At 40.9% G+C, this 22,799-nt stretch overlaps 1 protein-coding gene across 1 annotated transcript in view; it reads right to left on the reverse strand.

The window, feature by feature from the left end:
• Window positions 1-4,969: 4,969 nt before the first annotated feature.
• Window positions 4,970-22,799, reverse strand: part of SSPN (sarcospan) — a 43,198-nt gene continuing 25,368 nt past the window's right edge. The window contains exons 2-3 of the mRNA XM_003405361.3: window positions 14,978-15,064; window positions 4,970-9,661 (exon numbers count right to left, since the gene is read on the reverse strand). Of these exons, the coding sequence (XP_003405409.1) occupies window positions 9,296-9,661; window positions 14,978-15,064 (453 nt within the window). The 3' untranslated portion in view covers window positions 4,970-9,295. The remainder of the gene's footprint in view (window positions 9,662-14,977; window positions 15,065-22,799) is intronic.

Here is a 22,799-nt window from a genome sequence, read left to right on the forward strand (position 1 = left end):
GGTCCATTGGGAAGAGAGAGCAGGCTGGAGCCGGCTGTTCCCTTCTCTCCAGTTCCTCTCCCCAGGGCTGCTCCGGCAGCAGAACCAGATGGAAATGTCATCAAATGCAGACTGTTTTATCCGTCCTGGTCTACACCCCTGCCTTCCACAGTGAAAGCTCCTTGGCAACGCCATGCCAAGGTTCTTTTCATTTTTAATTGAATCCTAAGAGGTATATTTTTTTTCTAGAGGTGCCAGCTTAAAGTAATTACTAGAATTCCCAATAGGGCTAATCAGACATTCATAGAAAATAAAAATGGGAGAGAAGATCTTACCCAATGGGCTTCTATCATTCTTCTCAGAAGGTTCTTTCAAACTAGGGCAGTGATCATGGTTCTTGGCATCGTGGGCTATTAATAAAAAAATAGGAGCCTCAAAATAAATCTTTGCCCAGTGAGATAAGAGCAACTGATTTCACCGCCTGGGTATCTCTATTCTGGTGACCACACACCTTTCATTTTCATCAGCTGTTTATCAAAATCAGATTAGTAAGAGAATAATCAGATCAGAATTGCTTATGCCTGTCTCAGTCTGGAATTACAAATGACTTCCATGTGCTGCTTGAGCAAGTACTGTGACCTACACGTGAACTAGCCTTTGTATTTCCTGCACCTTGTACTAAACTTCTAATTCCCCAAAGTCATTAAGTCTCTGTTGAATATTGATCTAAGTAAGATAGGTGAGGCCAGCTCCATGAGGGCTGTGGATATGTGGGTAATAGATTCTATCTTTGTGATAAATGGTAAGTCACTAATGAGTTATTTTGAGCTCTCTCAAGTGGAAGACAATGGAGCATTTAGTAAGCTGCAGAGTTACGTAAGACATCTCTTTCCAAACAAAGAGGAGGCAGGACATCTAGCCAAAGGATTGAGCACAGGAGGCTGTGTGGTCTGGTGGTTCCAGGGAGAGACGTGGGGCCAGGGCTTCCTGGGTTCAGCTACCAGCCGAGACTCTGACTCAGGGGGCTCAGAGCCAAGTCTCTTCGGTTGAGGCAGATGGACTGTAAAACCCAGGGGAGAGAAAACCGCAGGTCTGTGCTCAAGGACTCTGGGGGAAAAACACATTTTGGAAATTAAAAAAAAAAAAAAACAATTTACCCTGTGAAGTTACTATTTGGGACATTTTCCACATGAAATGAGAATTTTTCCTGTGTATTGGCTGACACGTCCTCCTCTGGGCTGCAGTGTGAAGCCAAACCAGTGTCTGAGGGTGTTCTGTGTGGGATGAATAGAGGAGCCCGGGGTCTGAGCAAAGTTAGTCAACCTTGGTGAGTTGTCACGAGTAATGTTTGGGGAGCTGGGCACTGGGGAAGTGAGTTTCTGCATGAATTCTTCCCTTTTCTTATTCATGCTGCCCTCCACAATAACATGCCCTCTGAAATCACGGGAGGAAAAATCCTTTCTCTCTGACCCCTGGAGGCTGCCCTTCAACCAGTCAACCAGTTTGAGTAGAGATTTTCTCAGCTGTAACCAGCAGCCTCTTTAGCTGCAGAGCCACTCAGGTTCCCAAGCCACGGTCAGAGCTGGGGCTGATGGGAAATGCTGAGTCCCACCAGCTCGGAAATTCTATGATGCTTCTGATCAGACAGAGTAGGTGGCTACCTACATGGGTAAGTTTGAGGGGCTGCTAGGCAGGTCTCTGCTCCCTGACACCATGCCTCCATCATAGCCTCATTTCTCTGGATCTGAAAAGTGTTCGATCTTTAGGAACATCTCACAAAAATGAGAACATTATTTATGAGGAATCTCTGAATTTAAGGTTTTAACTGCTAGTAACTGAGTTAACAATACCTTAGTGATGGTTGTGGTCGGCTTCTGTCAAGTCAGCCCCCAACTTATGGCGACCTAAACTGCTCTAAAGGGTTTTCTTGGCTGAAGCCTTTAAAGAAGCAGATTGCTAGGCACTTTTTTTCCATGGCACCACGGGGTGGGTTCAAACTGCCAGCCTTTCAGTTGGTACCCATTGCTGTCAAGTTGATTCCAACTCATAGTGACCAGATAGGACAGGGTAGAACTGCCTCATAGAGTTTCCAAGGACAACCTGGTGGATTCGAACTGCCGACCTTTTGGTTAGCAGCCATAGCACTTAACCACTATGCCACTAGTGTTTCCTTTCAGTTGGTAGCTGAGTGCAAACTGTTTGCTCCACCCAGGGACCTCTCATAGAAATTGGACAGGGGATGGTGAAGGCCAGGTTTTCCTGTGGAATGATGTGCTTGGAGAGAGAGAGCCCAGGATAGGAGAGAGAGATAAATTAAAAAACCTGTTGCCATCGAGTTGATTCTGACTCACAGTGACCCATAAGACAGAACGGAACTTCCCATAGGGTTTCCAAGGAGCAACTGGTGGATTCAAACTGCCAGCCTTTTGGTTAGCAGATGAATTCTTAACCACTGTCCCATCAGGGTTCCATATATAAATTAGGGAAGTGGATATGGCCTTCTTGGTAATTTTACCCAGAGATGCCTGAAAGGACTTTAAAACCTGGTGGTGGGTGGATATGAGTGTTGTGCCAAGGTGGTTACTATTACTCTGGGCCAAACCGTGCAAAATGGAACCCAAGTTTTCACTTGTGGTCACCTCATCCAGCCCCCAAATATACTCATGATGTCACTCTTCCCTACATTTGCCTGAGTGCACGTCGTCAGCCGAAGGTTAAAAGGCCGAGCTCAACGTCCCAAGTCCTAAGCTTCCCTATATGGAAAATAAAGGAAGCTCTCTCTCTTTTTTCAAATTAATAATCTTTTTGTTGCAATCTAGAAAAAAAAAATTAAATCTAAAGAGTCTATTCTTGCTTTTAAAAGTATCTGAGGGCACATTGTCTATTTTGAAAGACTAAATTAATTCCATCCCGAGTGAAAGAGAATTAAAAATAATCCATTGAGGTTAGTGACAATTTTAATCACATAATTTTCAGGCTGTGGTTCCTCTATTTTTGACAATTCACTATGACCAGCACATCACTGTCAGGCATGCCCTGAGTGACGGATGGTCTAATAAACACATCTCCTGGAAGGTGTAGTGCAGGGGGACCAACTGGGGATGGATTTTACAAGTTTACAGTCATCTCCTCTGGTCACAAGTGCCCCTGCCCCTGAGGTCCTTGGAGGGCATCCCCTTGCTCTCTACAATCATGCCCCTCAGACAAAGATAACGTAGCAAGAGTTCCTAGGGAGGAGGCTTTGGGTAAGAAGTCAAACAGGGCAAAAGAGGCGCCACACCCAGAGCAAGACAGGTACAGTCCCAAGTCTCCAGGCTCAGGGGCCCCAGAGGGCCCACTGCCATCTCATTGCTCAGCACCCTCACTGAGTATTACCCAAGTCTCCTCCACAATTCCTGGCAGCAGAAGGTGGCCCTGGCCCCCTCTCAGGGGCCCCAGCCTCCCTCTCGGGGAGGTATCCACATGGAAGAGGAAACACAAGCCAAAGTTCCACAAATGACTCTCAAGGCCTCCTCATTCTTCCCAGTCAGAGAGCCTTGTTAAATGGGAGATTTCATATCTCAGTCGAAAGCTTTGCATTAGGAGTACTGCTAGAGCACTGCCTTTTCCCAAGAATAATGGTAAATATATGACCCAAATCTCTTTGATTAAAGGACGTTTAAGATGACTTTCCTAAACAAAAAATATTATCAACAAGTACCCATACTTTGGAATGTGTGCGTGTATTTGTTGGGAAAAAAAATGAATTGTCTCCAAGCTGGCGGCTGCCTACAAATTTGAAATGTGATCTCTCTCTCTCTCTCTCAAAATATTAAAGTTCAGCCTTATCGAGAATCTCCAAACATTTCTTTTATTTTCATTTGCTTAAGATCTGAAATTTAAAAGATACAATATCCAGTATTAGTCATATACTTTGAGTGATGATCAGTCACATACTACGAAAAATATGTGTCAAATGAAAAAAATATATAATAATTTACCATGAACAAAAAGGTAGACTCTATAAAGGCAAAAAACGGCTAATTGTGTAATTTTAATAATTAAATTTGCCACAGATTTAAAGATTCATATGAATGCTTTCATATCCAGCCTGGAGAATGAAGCTCCATTTGTTATTTCTGACTACATTCAAAATAAAGATTTCATGATTCTTGAATGAGAATCCACGACCTACACAAAATCAAGCATACCAAGGGTGCTTGCTGGTTGGTTTTTAAATAAGCAAGTGGCTGTACATCACAATCTAATTTATGGTGGACTGGTAATGTACAAAAGCTCTGTAAATTTTTTTATCTTAAAAGTTGGGGTTAAATATGCTTCCGTACATGAAATATTAGCCGTTACATGAAAATCAGGAGAAGTGCCTCAGGTTCTACTTCTGCCTGGGAGAAGAAGGGAGAGAAGATGGTCACATCTGAGAAGCATTCAGATGTGTAAATCAACAAACTGGCGTTCAACCAGCACATAATTCCATGTGCTATATGCCCATCCTCAATAAAAGTTGGTGCTCTTCTCTTAAAAGTAGAATTTCTGTTTGAGGGCCAATTTGATAATAATGAAAGAAAAAAAGGAAGTCACAGAAGGGAATAGCAAGGCTGAGCCAGGAGACTACATCAATGAGGAGAATTGTCACAGATCTCTGGGTTATTGACTATGTAGAACCTACCTAAGGAAGGAAGAAACCAAATGTTTACTAAGCTCCCTCTCCAAGCCAGTCACTTTGCTAAGTGCTATTTCACTTAACCTTCCTCATGACACTGTGAGGCAGTTATGTTTTTCTCCACTTTACAAATGAGAAAACTAAAGACTAAATGACTTGTCCAAAGTCACACAACCAGTTAGCAGTAGTTAGGCTTCCCACTCTAGAAATTAGGGCCTTAACACTGAGGATAGGAAATCCAGCTCAGAGCATATGTCCTAAATCACCATCCCTTCCTTTTTGTATTCTACAAGTGTTTCTAACTGAATCAAACAAAAAGAAATACTGTACCTTACAGTATAATCAACTAATATTTAAATTGCTTGAGAGTTGCTTGAATTCATAGATTTGAAATGGAATAAATCGAAACCAAACTCTTTGCCACTGAGTTGATTCTGACTCGTGGCAACCCTTCGTGTTATGCTTCTGTTTTTCTGTATAATTAAATGTAGAATATGATTGAATATGTGGGCATGCAACATGTATCTTAGTCTTTAGGCATATATAGATAGATAGAGAGAGAGAGAGAAACCGCCCTGGTGGCACAGTGGTTAAGAGCTCAGCTCTTAACCAAAAGGTCAGCAGTTCAAATCCACCAGCTGCTTCTTGGAAACCCCATGAAACAGTTCTACTCTGTCCTATAGAATCGCTATGAGCCAGAATTGACTAGTCAGAAACGAGTTTTTTGTTTTGTTTATATATATATATATATATGTAAATGCACCAGCATTCCAGATACCTTTGGCAATATTTTTCCAGCTCAAACTCTATTTGCCTGGGGAAATTTGCAACTCTGACTTCTAGCATATGTGCAGTGTACCAAACCAGAAGCAGTCACTGGAATAAAGAAGCCAAAATGAATATTAGTTCTTGTCTACTCCAAATCCAGACCTTTCAAGTAGACACTCAGCTGAGAGATTTTATGTTCACCAGTTCATGTACAACATACAGTCATTTTAAAGCCCAAATACGGTGTCTGTGGAGATTATGAAAGTTTTATTAACAAAGAAATTCTGCATTATACACATCCCCTTTAAAAACAACCACCTCGAACATGTTGGAAACACGTTGTTTTCTATTCACAATTCCATCAATGCCAGACGAATGAAACCGCAACACCAAAGTACAGACCAGTATTTCTGAAGGGGATAATCATTTGAGATAATAAAGTACTAGAAAATCAGAAAAAAAAGAATCAAGGTATTCATTTCACAGGCTGAACCACTAAGCCTTCATCCAAATGAATGTTTCCACTGTGAGTCAATATAGTTGGCCATCAATTCTTCCTCATGCTATCCTGAATATAGAGTATACATCTGAAAACATGATAGAGTTCTTTGAGTGCAGAAAAATGAATTGCCAGCAAGATTTACAGAAATTTATGTCTACATAGCAAAAGTTCAGAGTCCACTAGAAAATGTAAAAGTATGGTTCATTATAGGAAATAATTGGTTTTTCAGGGCATCTTTTAAGTTCCTTTGTAATTGCTTTTAAATAACCACTCACCATTGTCCCTCAGGATCTCCCTTGAGTACCCTCTACTCTACCCTTTACTAAAAAAACTATAAAAATTGTCAAGTCATACTACATGCATGAGGGAGATACAAGGATATTAAAAGATTCTGATGTCCTGAACGTGAATAGAAAACATATATACAACGAGCTCTCTCTCCAGAACAACAAGCTGACGGGTGCAGCTGGAAACCCCTCAGAAGAGACATATAGACTTTAATCCAAAGAGGAAAAAAAAAATGTTAGGCCTGTTACTTAACTACAGTTTCTAAGGCCCTGGTGTAGCTATATTTTTTAGGCACGGCTCCAAGAAGCTGCCTACACAAATTTGGATGGCGCGAGGGAGGCACAGATGGTGGTCACGTGAAGGCACAGACCGATCCAGTGGGCTCAGTTACAAAGTCTGTACATTTAGGCTGCTGTATTCCTCCTATTTCAAGTACTGCCAAGTCCCGACTGTTCCCCCTCTTTCCAAAGTCTTGATTCATTTAATTCTCCTCAAGGAGGTGGAAGAGGAGGAGGATTGCGCAAATCTTACTGTTTTATGGTTTAGAAGAGACAATCACCATCTTGGCTCCTTGTCAGATTTTAAATGTAATATTTTGCTAAGTGTAAAGCTGTGTATCTGTTCCTTTTCTGTTGCCGTTATTGTAGCTTCAATATTTGCAAAACACAACACCAAAATACTTCAAATCCAGCCCAAAACAGTTTGTTATTCATGCAACACAGTTCTTATATACATCAATATATGGTGAGTTCCCAGCACAGGAATCTTTTTGTTCTGTTTTTTTTTTCTCTTCCATTTATTTATGATTTTTTTTTCCTCTTTAGGGATTTAAGAATGATTTGATCACACAATAGCAAAATCCCCAATTTAAATCTGAATATATATACATATATTCTGACTATAAACAAACTTGCTACCATGTCAGCTCTTGTTGGTTATATTATTTAGAAAAAGTAAGCACATAAGCTAAAGTTATTCTACCATCGAAATACCCAGTAAAACACAGAGCACCTTAATGCCGTTTAGAGTTTTAAATGTCTAATACAAAAACCCATAGTGTCTGCTATCACAAGTTGTTAAGGATAGTCGGGGTGTGCTTTCAGTGGTGCCTGATTCATGGTAAGAAGCATTAAAGCACTAGTTTTCCACTCTTTGAAGAAGAGTCTACAGCATTTCAGATTCTCCTTTTCTTCCTTACGTAGGAAACTCTGTCAAAAATCAAAATGGATTCACAGTTACTTGGATTTTTTAACAAAGCACAAAGTATGCTTCAGATCATCACCAGGACCCCTGACGTTCCACAGGTGTCATTTCTCCGTGTGATCAAATCTTATGTTCCAGACTCTCACCCACTACACTCCAGCGGCCTTCTTGGCCGGGACTAACATGTGCATAGGCCATTTTTAAAGCAAGTCAAAACATAAAAATGTTCCAACATCTGTTAATCAGGTGTTTTATCTGGAGGACATACATATTCACAGCCCTCCAGCTGACTTACCATTTCCCTTTCTGTTTGGATATTTATATTGTATAGAAATTGACACCACTATCATCACAATCCATGAAATAATTCATTTGTGTTCTGAGGCAAACAAGAAATGTTTTTCTTTTAGGGTAGAATTTCATGATTAATAAGGTATATCAATAGGCAATGTGAAGAGGCAAATTTAGGTCAGTTATTATCTTGAATTTCTGGTTTTAGCAGAGCATGCTAATAGAGAAAGTTCTTGAGAACATTTATGCTACATGAATTTCCATTTGGGACCCATTCCTTAAAAGAATGATATTGTTCAGAATTTTATAATAAAAATAACAAAAGAGGCAAGTCTCCCACTACAGGGTACTTGTACTTTGTTACGTCAGTCACTTAAACTAAACACTACCCTCCAAGTTAATGAACATATTACTCAAATATGGACTTCATAACATTGTTGCTAGTCTCTAGGCTGTGCATACATATCAATAATGTAATAATGTATTAAATACAGTTTTGTGACTAGGACGTGTCAGCATCACTCCGTCTTTCTCAAAAATACTTAGCTGCCAAGAGAAATACTTTTCAACGTAATACAAATGTGCTGTTTTGTAAATGTTTCCCATTACAAATGCTTTTGTTTTTGTTTAAATAAATGTTTCAACCTGAGTTTTTTGTTTTTTTCTTCTTGTAAAGCTTGGCATTCAGAAGAAAGAATCTTTAGGCCTCCACTCTTACGAGAGTAATTTCTCCTAACATGGGCTGTGCTGCCTAAGTACATTCAGGGCTCATTAAATAGACTTCTGAGCGTAACTGTAATTAACAATTAGCTAGAAATTAGTTTTAATCATTTGTTTTATACAATAGAATAGAAGCATAATGTAATTATTTTGAAACCTTCTACATCATTAAGAATACAACCACTACCACCTTTTAATTCTTGAGAAGCTGACAATCATCCAAGCATTTAATAAGTGATCTACTTAGAGCGCCAAACGGAGAGAGCTGAACAGCAAAGGCCGCCACCCCAGCCCAGGTGTTTATACCCCAGCCCAGGTGTTTGTTTATAATTATTCGGCTTTTCGCAAAGGCTCTTCCTTTTCTACTCTGCTCCTTTAAGCTATTTCAGGCCTTGAGAACATCACTACCAGGGAAAATAAAGAGATCCAACCCAGTCTTTCCGCTCCTTCCCTCTCCCTAACACTCCTCCAAGACACAGTGAGGGTAATGGAGGGCGACTCCAAAACGTAACAAGTGGGCCTGAAAAGCCAATTCACACCATCAAACTGGACCTACAGGGAAGAAGATTATATATAACTATGGGATAAAATAAGTATTAGAATCAACTTCAGACTATAAAGATAGATCTATGCCACTTTTTCCCTGTTCAGTGTTCTTTTAATATCCTAGAGTCTATTTGGATCTTGCTTACCTCATTAGAATTTTTAAAAATGCTATAGAAACCTGAAGAAATTGCTCTTTTTTTTCTGAAAAAAATATAAAAATATTCATTTAGAACCAGTGAATATTATTCATTGTCAAAAATGGTTTTTGTTTTTCTTTTTTTTTTTTAAACCGTGGCCAGTCAGTGTGCTATTTTCTCTCGCACCTTTGAGCAAGAATGTTAGGCCTTTTGCTGCTGGCCTTCGGAAGTTGTTAGGGAGCACATCCTAACACCCACATAAAAGACCTGGTACCTATGTTTCCACATCACAAAGCAGGCCAACAAGCACACAAGGCCACAGACCAAGTTAAGAATCATCTGGATGAGTAAGAACAGTTTGAAAGTGCCAGTGACGCTGGTACAGTCAGTTACATCCCGGTAAACAAAGGTCCTGCTGAGCGGCTCGGAGGAGGGCAGTTTGCACTGGCAGGAGTTGAGGGAGGTTTCGCAGGTAAACTGTGTGAGCTGCGAATAGTGGTAGGCAGCAAACGCCACAGCCAGCACACAGACAATCAAGGCGAGGGCACTCAGCAGAAAGTAGAACAGCTGCAAGAAAGCAGAAGAAAATCTTTCCAGTTACAAAGAACACTGGATGACCATTTATAAGGCTAATTAATAAAAACTGTACTTTTTCTTCTTTCCCCAGGAAGTTCCCTAATGAAGGGCTGTCTGTCTTTAGAAATTGAGTGCCTAAGACATGGAAATGGCTGTATGTTCATTAGTGAGCAATCTTTAAACTTTTATCACATTTTAATTTGTTATACACATGTGGGGTACTTTTCATGAATACATCAACCATATTAGTTTGATTGGAAACGCTGGTGGTGTAGTGGTTAAGTGCTACGGTTGCTAACCAAGAGGTTGGCAGTTCAAATCCACCAGGCACTCCTTGGAAACTCTGTGGGGCAGTTCTATTCTGTCCTATAGGGTCACTATGAGTAGGAACCGACTGTACGGCAGTGGGTTATTAGTTTGATTGTGGGATGTTTGTGTGTAAATGCAGTAAGCAGTTTAGATGAATCCCAAACAAGACAGTCATCCCTGAAAGGCGTGCTTGGCTTATTTTGACCCCAAGAATTGCTGATACTAAGACTGAAACAAGACTAGGAAGTAAAGAAGAGGTTTCTGTAGTGTTAACACTGTGCTGGCCAAAATTAGAATGATTGGTCAACCAGTAACACAAGTTAATAATAATAATAATAAAAATACTATATTCAATGTAGTGATTGACAAGCTGTGTCCATGAACACCAGGATTCCAAGATGGTGCGGGGAGGGGGGCAGGGGGAAGATAGTTCTAGAAGGAATGACAACTTGATGTCAGTTTCATAAATCTCATCCCAAATCCAACCACAAGTAGTTGGTTCCTGATCATGAAAATAAACCATTGGCCTACATGTTGGTCTTGAGATTGGAAGTCTGATTAAAGTTCTAGCTTTGCTGCTAAATAGTGTGAAATCCTTGGAAATTCTATTTATTTAGCCTAGGCCTGAAATATTTAGATAAAAAATCCGGGTATTCACTAGCATGACCACAATCAAATCTGTTTTACAGGACAAGAAATGTTCTTGTGACTCATCTACTGGAACCAAAACCAAAAAAAAAAAAAAAAAAAAAACCCAAACCCATTGCCATCCAGTTAATTCTGACTCATACCGACCTTATGGGACAGAGTAGAACTGCTCCATAGGGTTTCCAAGGAGAGGCTGGTGCATTCAAACTGGGGACCATTTTGTTAGCAGCCGAGCTCTTAACCACTGGGACATCAAGGCTCCCTACTGGCACCATTTCTTTCAATATTCCCTTCCTCTGAGGTCCTAGGCAACGAATAGAGTCCCCAGGTTTGGGGACCAGTGTACTCAACACAGTTCTTAGTGCAAGAATTGGGTGTTTTGGGGGGTCTGGGTAGTCAATACTTGCCTTGTACACTTCTGGTGAATGTGAATTCCACAAAGTAAGGGTTTGTTCCAATTATTAGTATTTGTCTCAATTTGTCTCAATCTTCAAATAATTCAAATCACAGCAAAAATATATTATTCTCTTATGGCTACCACAAAAATCCATTTGCTGAAATGGAAATTTTGTTCCTTTTTGAAAGATGACCTTTTGACTCAGAGATTAAGATTTTCCCAGGACCATTCAACAATGCACAGCCACACTGGGTGATGGTTAAGGCCGTGAACCAGGAGCCAGATTGCCTAGGTTGGAATCCTTTTCTCTTGATAGTCCCCTCAATAGTTATAAGCCTTGGGCAAATTAATCAATGTCCCTGTGTACCTCTGTTTCTTAATCTGTAAACTTGGAATGATGGTCAGAGTAGTGATTCAGTACTTCATAGGATTTTTATAAGAATCAAATGAGTTGATATTTATAAAGATCTTAGAACAGAGTCTGGTACATAGTAGCACTACTTAAGTATTAAATAAATAGATAAATTAGTACAGGCAGAAAGAGCTGCCAGGTCTCGGGACTCTTAGGATATAAATGCTACTGGTTTTGTCTTATTCTGACATGTGGCAGTAACAATGCATCCTTGGCTTGTAGGAAAGGTGTAAACATTTACATAAACACAGTGATTGCTCAGTTTTAATTGAACATCTTAAATATGTTAGAAGCCAGCAAGAGCACAAAGAAAAGTTGTGCCCTTAACTCCTTTGTATATGAATAAATTTATACTGGTGTGAACCTTACACAAGGTGATTGTGCTTCTCCCACCCAGCGAAAGCACCGGGCCAAGTAAACAGGAGTGAGCCACAGAACCAAGTTTCTCATCCACCTTAAGATATAAATATATACTTGATGCCCCAAAGCCTGGGGGCTACATCTGAGGCGCTGTACCACTTTTCCTTCACAGCTTTTAACTCATCTGACAGTAACAAGGTTTTGGGTTAGAATCTGTAATTTAAAAGCAAGTGACTTGTTTTACCTACACAGCACAAATAAACAATCAATGCAAGTGTTTACGATGACCTTGGGAATACGAGCAAATATATCTTGATAAAACCCCCGCTCGGGACGCGTTTGTCTCGCATGTGTCAGCCCATCAGTCTTGCGCTCCGCAGCGGCCGCGGGCCGGCGTCGCGGAAGCGTGGGCGGAGGCAGGAAGCCCCTCGCGCTTATGTAACCGCAGCGCGGATACGCGGCCCCGCGGCCCGAGAGCTCGGCTCTGGCTGGCTCTAATTGGTACCGGGCTGCAGCTTTAACGCATTTTGGTGACTTGGGGAGGAGGGTGGTTCTGCTTCGATTTAATTATCTTACCCGGTGGCATGAATGGTAAGTAAGGGCGCCTCTGCAGCGCGCTGCTCAGGAGGCTGCTGCTGTAGCAGCCCAGGGGCCTCCTGGATGTGGGCACAAGGCAATTTCGCCTTAAACGTCCTCATGGGGAATGTGCCCCGAAATGCTGCCGCAAGCACATGAACTGGACACGTTTCTGAAAATCAAGGTGAGCCCCTAGAAAGCGGGGCCACGAGGAAAGGCAGGAGGCCCAATCTACACCGAAAGGCCTGCCAAGCCCAGGGGAAGAGCAAAGAGAGGAAGAGTGAACGCGCTGTGGCGTCAAGGGCCTGACAAGGGGCTCCGGAGATGTTCTAGCTTGAGAGGAAAAGACAAGACCCCCATGGCTCTTGTCCCTAAAAGGTGTGTGTGTGTGTGAGAGAGAGAGACTACTATGATACCCGCCATCCCTGTCTGATTGCTCGCCCTGGTGGTTCGTTCTTGAACAGGAGGACATCAATTCTCAGCGTTTAGGCCAAAGTGCCAATAAAACCAAAACAAAACCAGACCGGCTTCCATACAGTTGATTCCGACTAAAACCAAACCCGTTGCCGTTGAATCCATTCCGATTTAGGACAGTGCAGAATTGCCCCATAGGCTTTCCAAGGACAGCTGGTGGATTTGAACTGCTGACCTTTAGGTTAGCAAACGAACTCTTAAGCATGCATCACCAGGGTTCTGAGTGCCAATATGGAGGACACTAAAACGTAGTTATGCTGATGAGAAACATCTCATGAAGATGCATTTTATTCCTTCCCTGCAAAAATGGTGTGAAAAGCACAAGGGAAGTCAGCAGTAATCTGTTGTGCCTTTGGAAAACTCGGAGATTGACTAGCGCTCATTTTCGACCTGAAGATAATATAGAGTGCACCTTCGAGAGCTGGCAGCCAGCATCACTAAAGGTCAGCTTCAGGAGAAGAGAAAAGTGCCTCAGCATTTGTCAGTGTCTGTCACAGGAGGGAAAAAAAAAAAAAAAAAAGGTAGCTAATGAGATCTTCCTAACGGGGAATTCTCAACCTGTCTGACATTGGCAGGGACTTTTTTTTTGCCCTTGCTCCTTATTTTAACAAACGTGCAGATGTTGAGATGGCTTTGGGGGCCTCTCTGGAACTGATGCTTTTGCCTCTGCTGTTTCCTGGGATGATCTCCAGGAAAATAAGGTTATTTCACATATATTGATGAACCCAATCTTGAATGTTTTTCACCTGGTGAATGAAGTTCCTGTAATCTAACAGACCATTTCTGCTGGGCTTTCTGAAATTTTTTTTTAATCACTGAGCCCTGCTGTTTAGACCTCTACAAGAAAGTAAACAAAAAACTCTGCTCTATCGGGCCTTCTTCTTTTAAGGAAAACCCTCAGGCAGGAAAAGTAAAACTTTTAAGTGTAGATCTACCTGCCAAAATTCTAACTCTGTCATTTTTTCCCCAAAAACAACACCCATTAATCTTTTTAATTAGAAAAGTTATATCTAGCTATTGGAGAAAATTTTGGAATTAAAGACATAAGTTGAAGTACAATTCCACCAGATAGTTATTTTTATGTACATAAAAGCCAGTTTTTTTCTCTTATGTAACACCATACCATACATTTTGTGAACCAGTTTTTGTTGCTAATAAATGTAAATATTTTTATTCTATTATTTTTTTACAGTATGATTTTTAAATATTGCATTGCTGCTTTAACAGTTTCAATTATAGTAGAATATACTAACACTTCTTAATTTTCTATCTTAATTTCCAAACAATATATTTAACTTTTATACCTTATGCTTTCTTGTTTTAGTGAATGAAAAGGTATCCAATTTTTGTTTTTTTAATAGAAGAGAAAACAATGTGACTGCACACACACACACACACAATTACAGAAAGCTTTTTGTTCTCTACTGCAGCAGTGGCAAGAAAATGTAGGAATTTGATTTCTACTAGCTCTGATTGCCGAGTTTAGTGTTTATCTCCTTTACTCTGTTTGGAGTAAATTCTGCCTTGCTGTGTGAATATGCTGTGTACTTGAATTGGCTGTAACCAAATGCACTACCCCAGCAGAGAAAAAAAATACATGCAAATGAAAGACACACTTGCCAAACCATACATATGACCAACCCCACCCCACTTTGCCCTCTCACTCTTGGCACAAATAATTTGGATGCACCCCGTGTGCTTTTTCTGTTTCAGTGATCCCACCTACAAAAGGAAATACACTTAGTCTACTTCATTATTAAAATATTCTAAATAACCCCCAAGATAGGGAAGTGGGCACTGATAATAGACACCTTTTCCCTGGCCAAGTGTTGTTGAACTAATGAATTTTCAATATTCCTTTTAAGGGCATTGAAGGACAGACTTCATATGCTCTATGCCTATCCAGTTCATGGAAACATAAGACATAGAAACAAAACAAAACAAAAAAGAAAAGCAATTAGTATTACCTTTGGGGGCTGGACCAATGCCCTCCTAAAACATTTTTTGGCCTGTATAAAAATGAACTTTCTGAAATAATCAGATATGCAAGCCCTTAAAAGGCACTCATTTATTTTGTACTCGTGTTTCTTTCTGTGCAATGATAAAAGGGAAAGAAAAAATCACTACTTACTTTCATAGCAAACTGGATACATGTCCGTTCATCAACTTGATATGAGACACAAAGCATAAACAAGCCAAGATAGGCCACTAAGCAGACCTGCAATGATGAGCATAGAGAAGGGATGTTATCAGGGCAAGCTGTACATTCCAATGACATCAGTCTCAGGGTCTCTCACCAGTAGCATCCTCGTTATCAAGCTGTCCATTTCATTTATTTATCTTTATGTGCTATTTTTCCTCAGCATGGCTTCTGGAACAGAGTTTTAGGAAGAGTAAAATCCATTTATTTCAATTTAGCCTGTATTTATTGAATCCTTTTAATGTGTCAGGCACTATACAAAATCCTTCAATATATATAATGACGAATAGAGTTTCCTTAACTTCAATGACTTTACAGTCCAGTACAGGACAAGACAACTTCATACAGAATTCTGAGACAGGGCATTATATGCCAAATATTATTCACAGGAGTACAAAAAGAAGAGAAAATGGCATTAAGTTGGGTGACTAATAAAGGCTTCACTAAAGAGGTAGATTGATTGAAAATGGTTCTTAAAAAGGATAGTAATAACAACATTTTACTGAATACTTCTTATGTGCTGGGGCTCTTCTAAGAGTTTTGTATGTATAGACTCATGTAATTCTCACAAAAACCTATAAAGTTGGTGCTCCATTACCTATGGAGCTCTGGTGGCACAGTGGTTAAGAGCTACAGCTGCTAATCAAAAGGTCAAAAGTTCGAATCCACCTGTTGTTCCTTAGAAACTCTATGGGACAGTTATACTCTGCCCTATAGGGTCACTATGAATTGGAATCGACTCAACAGCGACAGGTGTGTTTTATTATTATTATCCATAGGTCTCCGGGTGGTGCAAATATTTTGCACTCAACTACGAACCTAAAGGTTGGCAGTTTGAACCTACCCAGCGGCACCTCAAAAGAAAGGCCTGGCAATCTGCTTCCTTTGGAGCCAGCCCTATGGAGCAGTTCTACTCTGTAACACATGAGATCGCTATGAGTCAGAATCAACTTGATGGCAATGGGTTTGATTTTTTTACATTATTATTACTTCCCTCAGAAATGAGGAAAGAGACACAAAGCTGGTAAATAATGGAACCACGATTCAAACCAGGTAGCTTGGGTGAAAGCAGCAGCCTGGGCAAGAGCACAGAGGAAGCACCGCACAAAGTGTGAAAGAATAGCAAATATATGTGCCCATAGTTGAAAGAATAAAATATAGGGCAGAAAAGGTAGGTTGGAAATCTGGGGATGTGGGATTGTTTAGCAAGTAGTAAGGCCCCCTCATAAGGTTGCTATGAGTTGGAATTGACTCAGTGGCATCGGGTTTGGTTTTTTGGTTTTAAGGCCCCCTTGAAAAATTTTGAGCAGGGGAATGCCATGATTTGAGAGATGTGTTTTAGGAAAATGAGCAGTGCTGTTGGGTGGGTTGGCAGCAAGAACATCAGGATTTTATTTTACCCATCTGGGTAAGGTTAATGTATCAGGTGGGCCAGAGCTCAGATGGTCACAGGCATATCTAGAGAAGAGATGGGGAGGAAAGATGTACATCTTGGCTATCGCATGACTGACGGAAGGGAGAGATAGAAACCGACCCCCAAGTTTCTGAATGTCACTGATGGAAACAGGGAGGACGTACCTGACTGAAAGGCGGCTAGCAGGAGGAATAGCAACTTTCTGAGAAAATATACTCAACTTGTTAGTCGAACTGGTTTTTCTCTTTAATGCACTGAAGTTTTAAAACCTGATCTTAGCTACTAACCAAAAGGTTGGAGTTTAAAGTCCATCGAGGCCTTAAAAGAAAGGCCTGCCAATCTACTTCTGAAAAAGCAGTCTTTGAAAACCCTGTGGAGCCCAGTTCTGCTCTGATGCATATGGGGTCACCATGAGTCTGAATCATTCTGTGGCAACTGGTTACACTTGGTTGTTGTTTGTTGCTGTCGAGTCGATTCCAACTCACGGCAACCCCATATGTGTAGAGTAGAACTGCTCCATGGTGGCATAGTGGTTAAGAGCTGTGGCTGCTAACCAAAAGGTTGGCAATTCGAATCCACCAGGTGCTCCTTGGAAACCCTATGGGGCAATTCTACTCTGTCCTCATTGGGTCGCTATGAGCCGGAATCGACTTGACAGCAATGGGTTTAGTTTGGATCTTTTGGAAGCAGATTGCCAGACCTGACTTCTGAGGCACCTCTAGGTGGGCTCGACCTTTTGGCTAGTATTCGAGGGCTTAACCACCTGCACCACCCAGGGACTCCTAAAACATGTACAGTCTCATTCAATTTTGGAAACCTTAAAACGTTGATAAGTTCTACACTTTAAGATAAAGAACATAAGCAGCAGAATTGTATTTTTCAGTAAGCTCATTTTTCTGAGAGAAGGGTGTTAGAAGGATGGCTAAGAGACATTCAACAACTAGGTTGGTAATAGAATTCCTACCCCTAGGGCCAGCTTCAAACCACAGACAATCCCCTTTAAGGTAGAGAGCTGTTAACTTACAAAGCCAACACAGCATTTTAGGTGACACTTGTATCCTGTTCACCCCTTGAATGCACAATCAGTAAGTTGCTGTGCCTTCATCAATTCCTAAATTGAGGTTCTTCATGATTCTACTGGGCCATGAAGCCAAAGCCAAGTCTCCTCACTAGCACAGGCTGTTTGCAGGGTTTTCCATCATTAGGACTAGCTGTAGTTTAAAATCAGTAGATAACATTTCCAGTGAAGAGAAAAAGCATTAAAATGTGTGAGCGTGGTATGGACTGGAGAGAGGTCTGGGTAGAAAACAAAGCAAACAGGATCCAGGAAGGCAGCTTTTCAGCAGAGGCTGGCAGATGTAGAAGTAATGATACTGGAATTGTTTGTATAGCTGATAAGCCAAAATGTGGCTGACATTGCCAGCCAGAGATGAAGCTCTTCATTAAACCTCATAAAAACAAACAAAAAAACCCATAATTGAGGTATAAGTCTGATAAGACCTTTAGGGGCTTACTGTGTATCCTCACGTTAAGAATTTACAGAACTGAAACAGGAAGAATGAGTCCTTTTTCTTTATTGTCAACAAACCAGATACAGACTTCTGAACCTGCCTCTAAGGGGATGATTGTATCCCTAAGCACATGCCTTTGCTCCCTTGTTAGTCTCTGCAGGTGCTGAGGACTGGGCCCCTTCCCACATAACTGTCTTTGTCCCTAGAGGCTGCTGTGCTAACGCTGGCAATTGTTGAGACTTTCCTCTTTGCCTTTACAAGAGGCACATTCCAATAATGAGGCCTAACTGACCAGCATCTTAAAAAATTGGACTCATTGCCTCTGCCTGAACAAGTTTTCCCATTTCGGTAGTATCTGCTTCTTGTAACCTTAATCTAGGCTGCTTTCCAGCAAGAAGTTACACAGGAACATATGACCTCATTCTAGAGCATTTCATTTATTCAATCAACAGACCTTTATTGAAGACATAAAATAGCCAGGACCTATGAAAGACCCTGGCAACTGACAGGTGAAAAGACATAGTCCCAGCCTTCAGAGAGCTCTCAGTCCACTGAGGAAAGAAAGGCAAGAAAACAGTTACACTACTTCACAATTCCTAGGACCAGGCCTGCTGTAAGAATTACCTAGAAGGAGTGACTAACCCAGAGGAGAATTGAGGAAACTTCCAGGATAAAGATGAGCTTTGAAAGATAAGCAGAAATCACCTAAGAGAAGGATGTGGGGAAGGGAATTCTGGGTAGAGAGAATACTAGTAGGTACAAACACATGGAGGAATGAAGAGAAAACATTCAAGGATTCCTATATCTGCAGTGTGTGGAGTCCCTGGGTGGTACAAATCATTAACACGCTCATCTGCTAATCAAAAGGTTCGAGGTTCAAGTCCACCCAGAGGTGCCTCAGAAGAAAGACCTGGTGATCTATTTCCCCAAAAATCATCCATCAAAAACCCTATGGATGACAGTTCTACTCTGACACACAGGGGATCACTGTGAGTTGGAGTTGACCTGATGGCTAGTTTCTGGTTATAGCTGGAGTGCAGGACGACAGAGAAGAAAAGGAAAAAGATATATTTGAAGAGATAGACAGGAACTAGATCAGAAAGGCCTTTATTTCAGTCTAGGACATTTTCAGCAGGATAATGACATGATCAACTTTGTCTTTTGGGACAGTATCTATGGCTCTGAAGAATGGATTAGAGAGAGGCAATATTACGGGTAGGAAAACAAGCTAGCATTTCACTTATTCAATCAACAGACCTTTGTGTTGATTGGTCTGAGTGTGTGAAGAAATGATGAGTGTCTGAGCTAAGGTAGAAGTAGGGATAGACAGTAGGTGTGTTTGAGTGACAGTAGGAAGCAGAACCCATGGACTCTGAAGACTGATGAGATGTGAGGGCCGAAAGAGAAGGGTCAAGCGGGGAGATCAACTACCTGACCTGAGCAGCCAGGTAGGTGGTGCTGCCATTTAATGAGACATGAGTTATAAGAGGAGGAGCAGATAGGAGGGGGAAATGATGATACCCACATGGACTCAAACTTCAGTCACGTGAGTCTAGAGCTCAGAAAAGAGGTCTGGTCTGGAAATAAAGATTTGTGAGTCATCAGCATATGTGTAGCTGTTGAAACCATGGGAGGCCCTGTACCATCTAGAGACTGTCTAGGGAAAACAGGAGAGGGCCAAGGATGTTACCCAGTTATGAAGAACCTTTGAATCTTTTGAACACAAAGCATCTGAAATACACTTCCGGTCATTTTGGTTGTCCATCATGGCATGTCTAAAAATCGTGAAACTTTGATCATCCCTGTGGATTTTTGAAAGCTTTGCTTCTAGCCCTTTGTATAGGGTATTTGCTATAAAGCTTGAATTAATTCAATGTTTTAATTCTTTGGCTTTCCAAGAGGGCTTAAGAGGTCCTAGCAGGAGGGATTCCATTTTATTACTTACAGTTTTGCATGTTACCACTATAATTCTTTAACAGAGTTTATTGGTATTGAGTGTAGAACCTTCTGAGTAACATTTGTCAAATGCTTAAAACTGAAGGCTTTATGGCCATGGGAGGAAACCAGATTTCTCATGCCAGACTAAGCGTCTTGTTTCCTGAGCTGGCAGGATGTGGATGCACCAGGAAGACATGGTGTTCTGGCTTCCCAGGCAGGGAAGGGGGAGTTCATGTTAATCAGCGAGACCCAGCAGGCCTATCTGGAACAACATTCCTGGAGATCGGGGCCTAAGCTCACATTAGGTATGGTGAGGCCCATGGAACAAGAAAGCGGCAGTCATGCAAGGTTTTCAAGAAGGCACTCGTTGGACCAGGCACCCAGGGCAGGGGCTGACAGGTGGTGTCACAAGCACAAAGCCAAATGAGCAATGGGTGGCAATGGGAAAACTAATGCTGAAAGGGCAACAGGACAACCAGCCTGTAAGAGTGTGTTAACATTTAGTCCTTTTACAGATGGATAATCACATTGATAAGAAAATCTTGAAGAAATTTTAATGGAAAAATAAAAAAGACAACACTTGTTACTTTTTACCTATTTGGGGTATCTATTTCTACAATTCATGTAGCATCAAGAGAAAACCTAAGTCCCGAATTCCACCTTCTGTCCAAAGATATTCTTTGTCTCCACAGAGCAAAGTGTATTCTCTCTTGTGAGTTAGGAAGTTAAAACAGTTGAAATGTTCCCTGAATGTTAACTCCCTTTCTAGATGTATGCGTTGGGAGTCTTGTCACACCTTGTCTTTGTTTTTTTGTTATTCTGCCTATTGTACTTGCTCTGGTGCTTTTTGAGGGTTAGTGTTATGGCAAAAAAGTGAATGCTGCTGGGCCAGTGTCTGAGAGATTTACTCACATATTATTTTTCCCTTTTCATTTTGGCATACCTAGTCGGTACTGCCCTAAAACACTGTGTGAGAATGCGAATTATAGGCACTTACCCCTCTCCATGTTGTGCGTATTTATATTCTGGTCTTGTGACATTCACACAACCTCCAATTTATTTGTTTTCTTCCTTTTGTTGTCAACAGAGCTGCTTGACAGGGCTGTCTGGGGAATACAACCTTACCCTGTCAAATGTCTTTCAATGTCGCTCTTCTCCTTCTATCCCCACACCCCCCACCCCCCACCAGCTTTCATTGTATACCTGAAATGTGACTCTATTTCTGTAAGTTAATCAGCATTCACCTTTGTATTTAAAGTGCTCTAATTAATTCAGTCAATATAGTAATAAGATGAACTCTCTGCTCATGTTTGCACAATTGATCAACAAGAAGAGTGGCAGAACTATAAATGTTTCCCTGGATAATTTCTTAAAAGAATTTCTCTGGATTCTCATCTATTTAATAGAATTTAAGGTAGAATATTAGAAATCATTTTTAACAAATGATAAATATTTTGCAGTTTGTCAACTGAATGCAGCTTCACAGAGAGCTGCTGATTAATACATAGTGTACCAGAGACTTAAATAATATGCAATGGGACATTCTATGAGGATCTTTTAAAAGATATTCATTGGATCAAGATTTCTGAAGGACTGGAGAGTATTTTGGCATGGTGTCAGCATTTTTACTGAATTCTCATTGCCATTGCCTGTGGTAAGACAAACTCTATGCCAGTCATTCAGAATCACTTGCAGGGCTTGGTAAAATACTGATTTCTAGCCCTAGCTCCAGAATTTCTAATTTAGTAGGTCTGGAATCAGGAGAATTTGCATTTTTAACAAATTCTGTTGATTTTAGGTGATGCTTATGCTTTGGCCCTGGGATCACATTTTGAGAATCACTAATCTTAGCTATGAGGCCATTAGTGGTTCAGTGATAGAATTCCCATCTTTTATACTGTAGACCAGGTTTGATTCCTAAGCAGTGTTGCTCAATGCTCTACTTGTCTGTCAGTGGAGGCTTTCATGTTGCTATATGATGAACAGGCTTCAGCTGTGCTTCTAGACTAAGACAGGCTAGGAAGAAAGGCCTGAAAATCTACTTCCAAAAATTAGCCAATGAAAACCCCCATGGATCACACTAGAACAGTGGCCCATATAGTGCCAGAAGATGAGCCCCTTAGGTTGGAAGGCACTCAAAATATGGCTGGAGAAGAGCTGCCTCCTCAAAGTAGAGTTGACCTTAATGACGCAGATGGAATAATGCCTTCGGGACCTTCAATTGCTGATACAGCATGACTCAAAATGAGAAATAATAGCAGCAGTCATCCATTAGTAATTAGAATGTGGAATGTAATGACCACCCTGACAGGGAACAGAACAGAGAGCCCCTGATAGAGTGGGAGAAAAGTGTGGAGCAGAACTCAAATTCACATAAAAAGACCAGACTTAATGGTCTGACTGAGACTGGAGGAAGCCATAAGCCTCTGGACACTCTGTTAACCTAGAATGAAAAACCATTCCTGAAGCCCACTCTTCAGACAAAGATTAGACTAAAACATAAAATAATACTCGTGAAGAATGTGCTTCGTGGTTCAAGCAGATACTCGAGACCAAATGGGCAGCTCCTGTCTGGAGGCAGATTGAGAAGGCAGGAAGGGACAGAAGCTGGTTGAATGGACACAAGAAACCCAGGGTGGAAAGGGGGAGTGTGCTGTTACATTATAGGGATTGCAACTAATGTCATATAACAATATGTGTATGAATTTTTGTACGCAAAATTAACTTTAGCTATAAACTTTTGCCTAAAGCACAATTTAAAAAAAGAAAAGAATCTTAACCATTAAAAAGCTTTATTAAAAAAAAAAAAAGAATGGAAGGTACGAAGTATGAATCAAGGAAATTGTAAGTCATCAAAAATGTAATGGAATCAATTGGTCTCAACCCACCT

Source organism: Loxodonta africana, chromosome 4, assembly GCF_030014295.1.
Source record: "Loxodonta africana isolate mLoxAfr1 chromosome 4, mLoxAfr1.hap2, whole genome shotgun sequence".
Taxonomy (NCBI): Eukaryota; Metazoa; Chordata; class Mammalia; order Proboscidea; family Elephantidae; genus Loxodonta; species Loxodonta africana.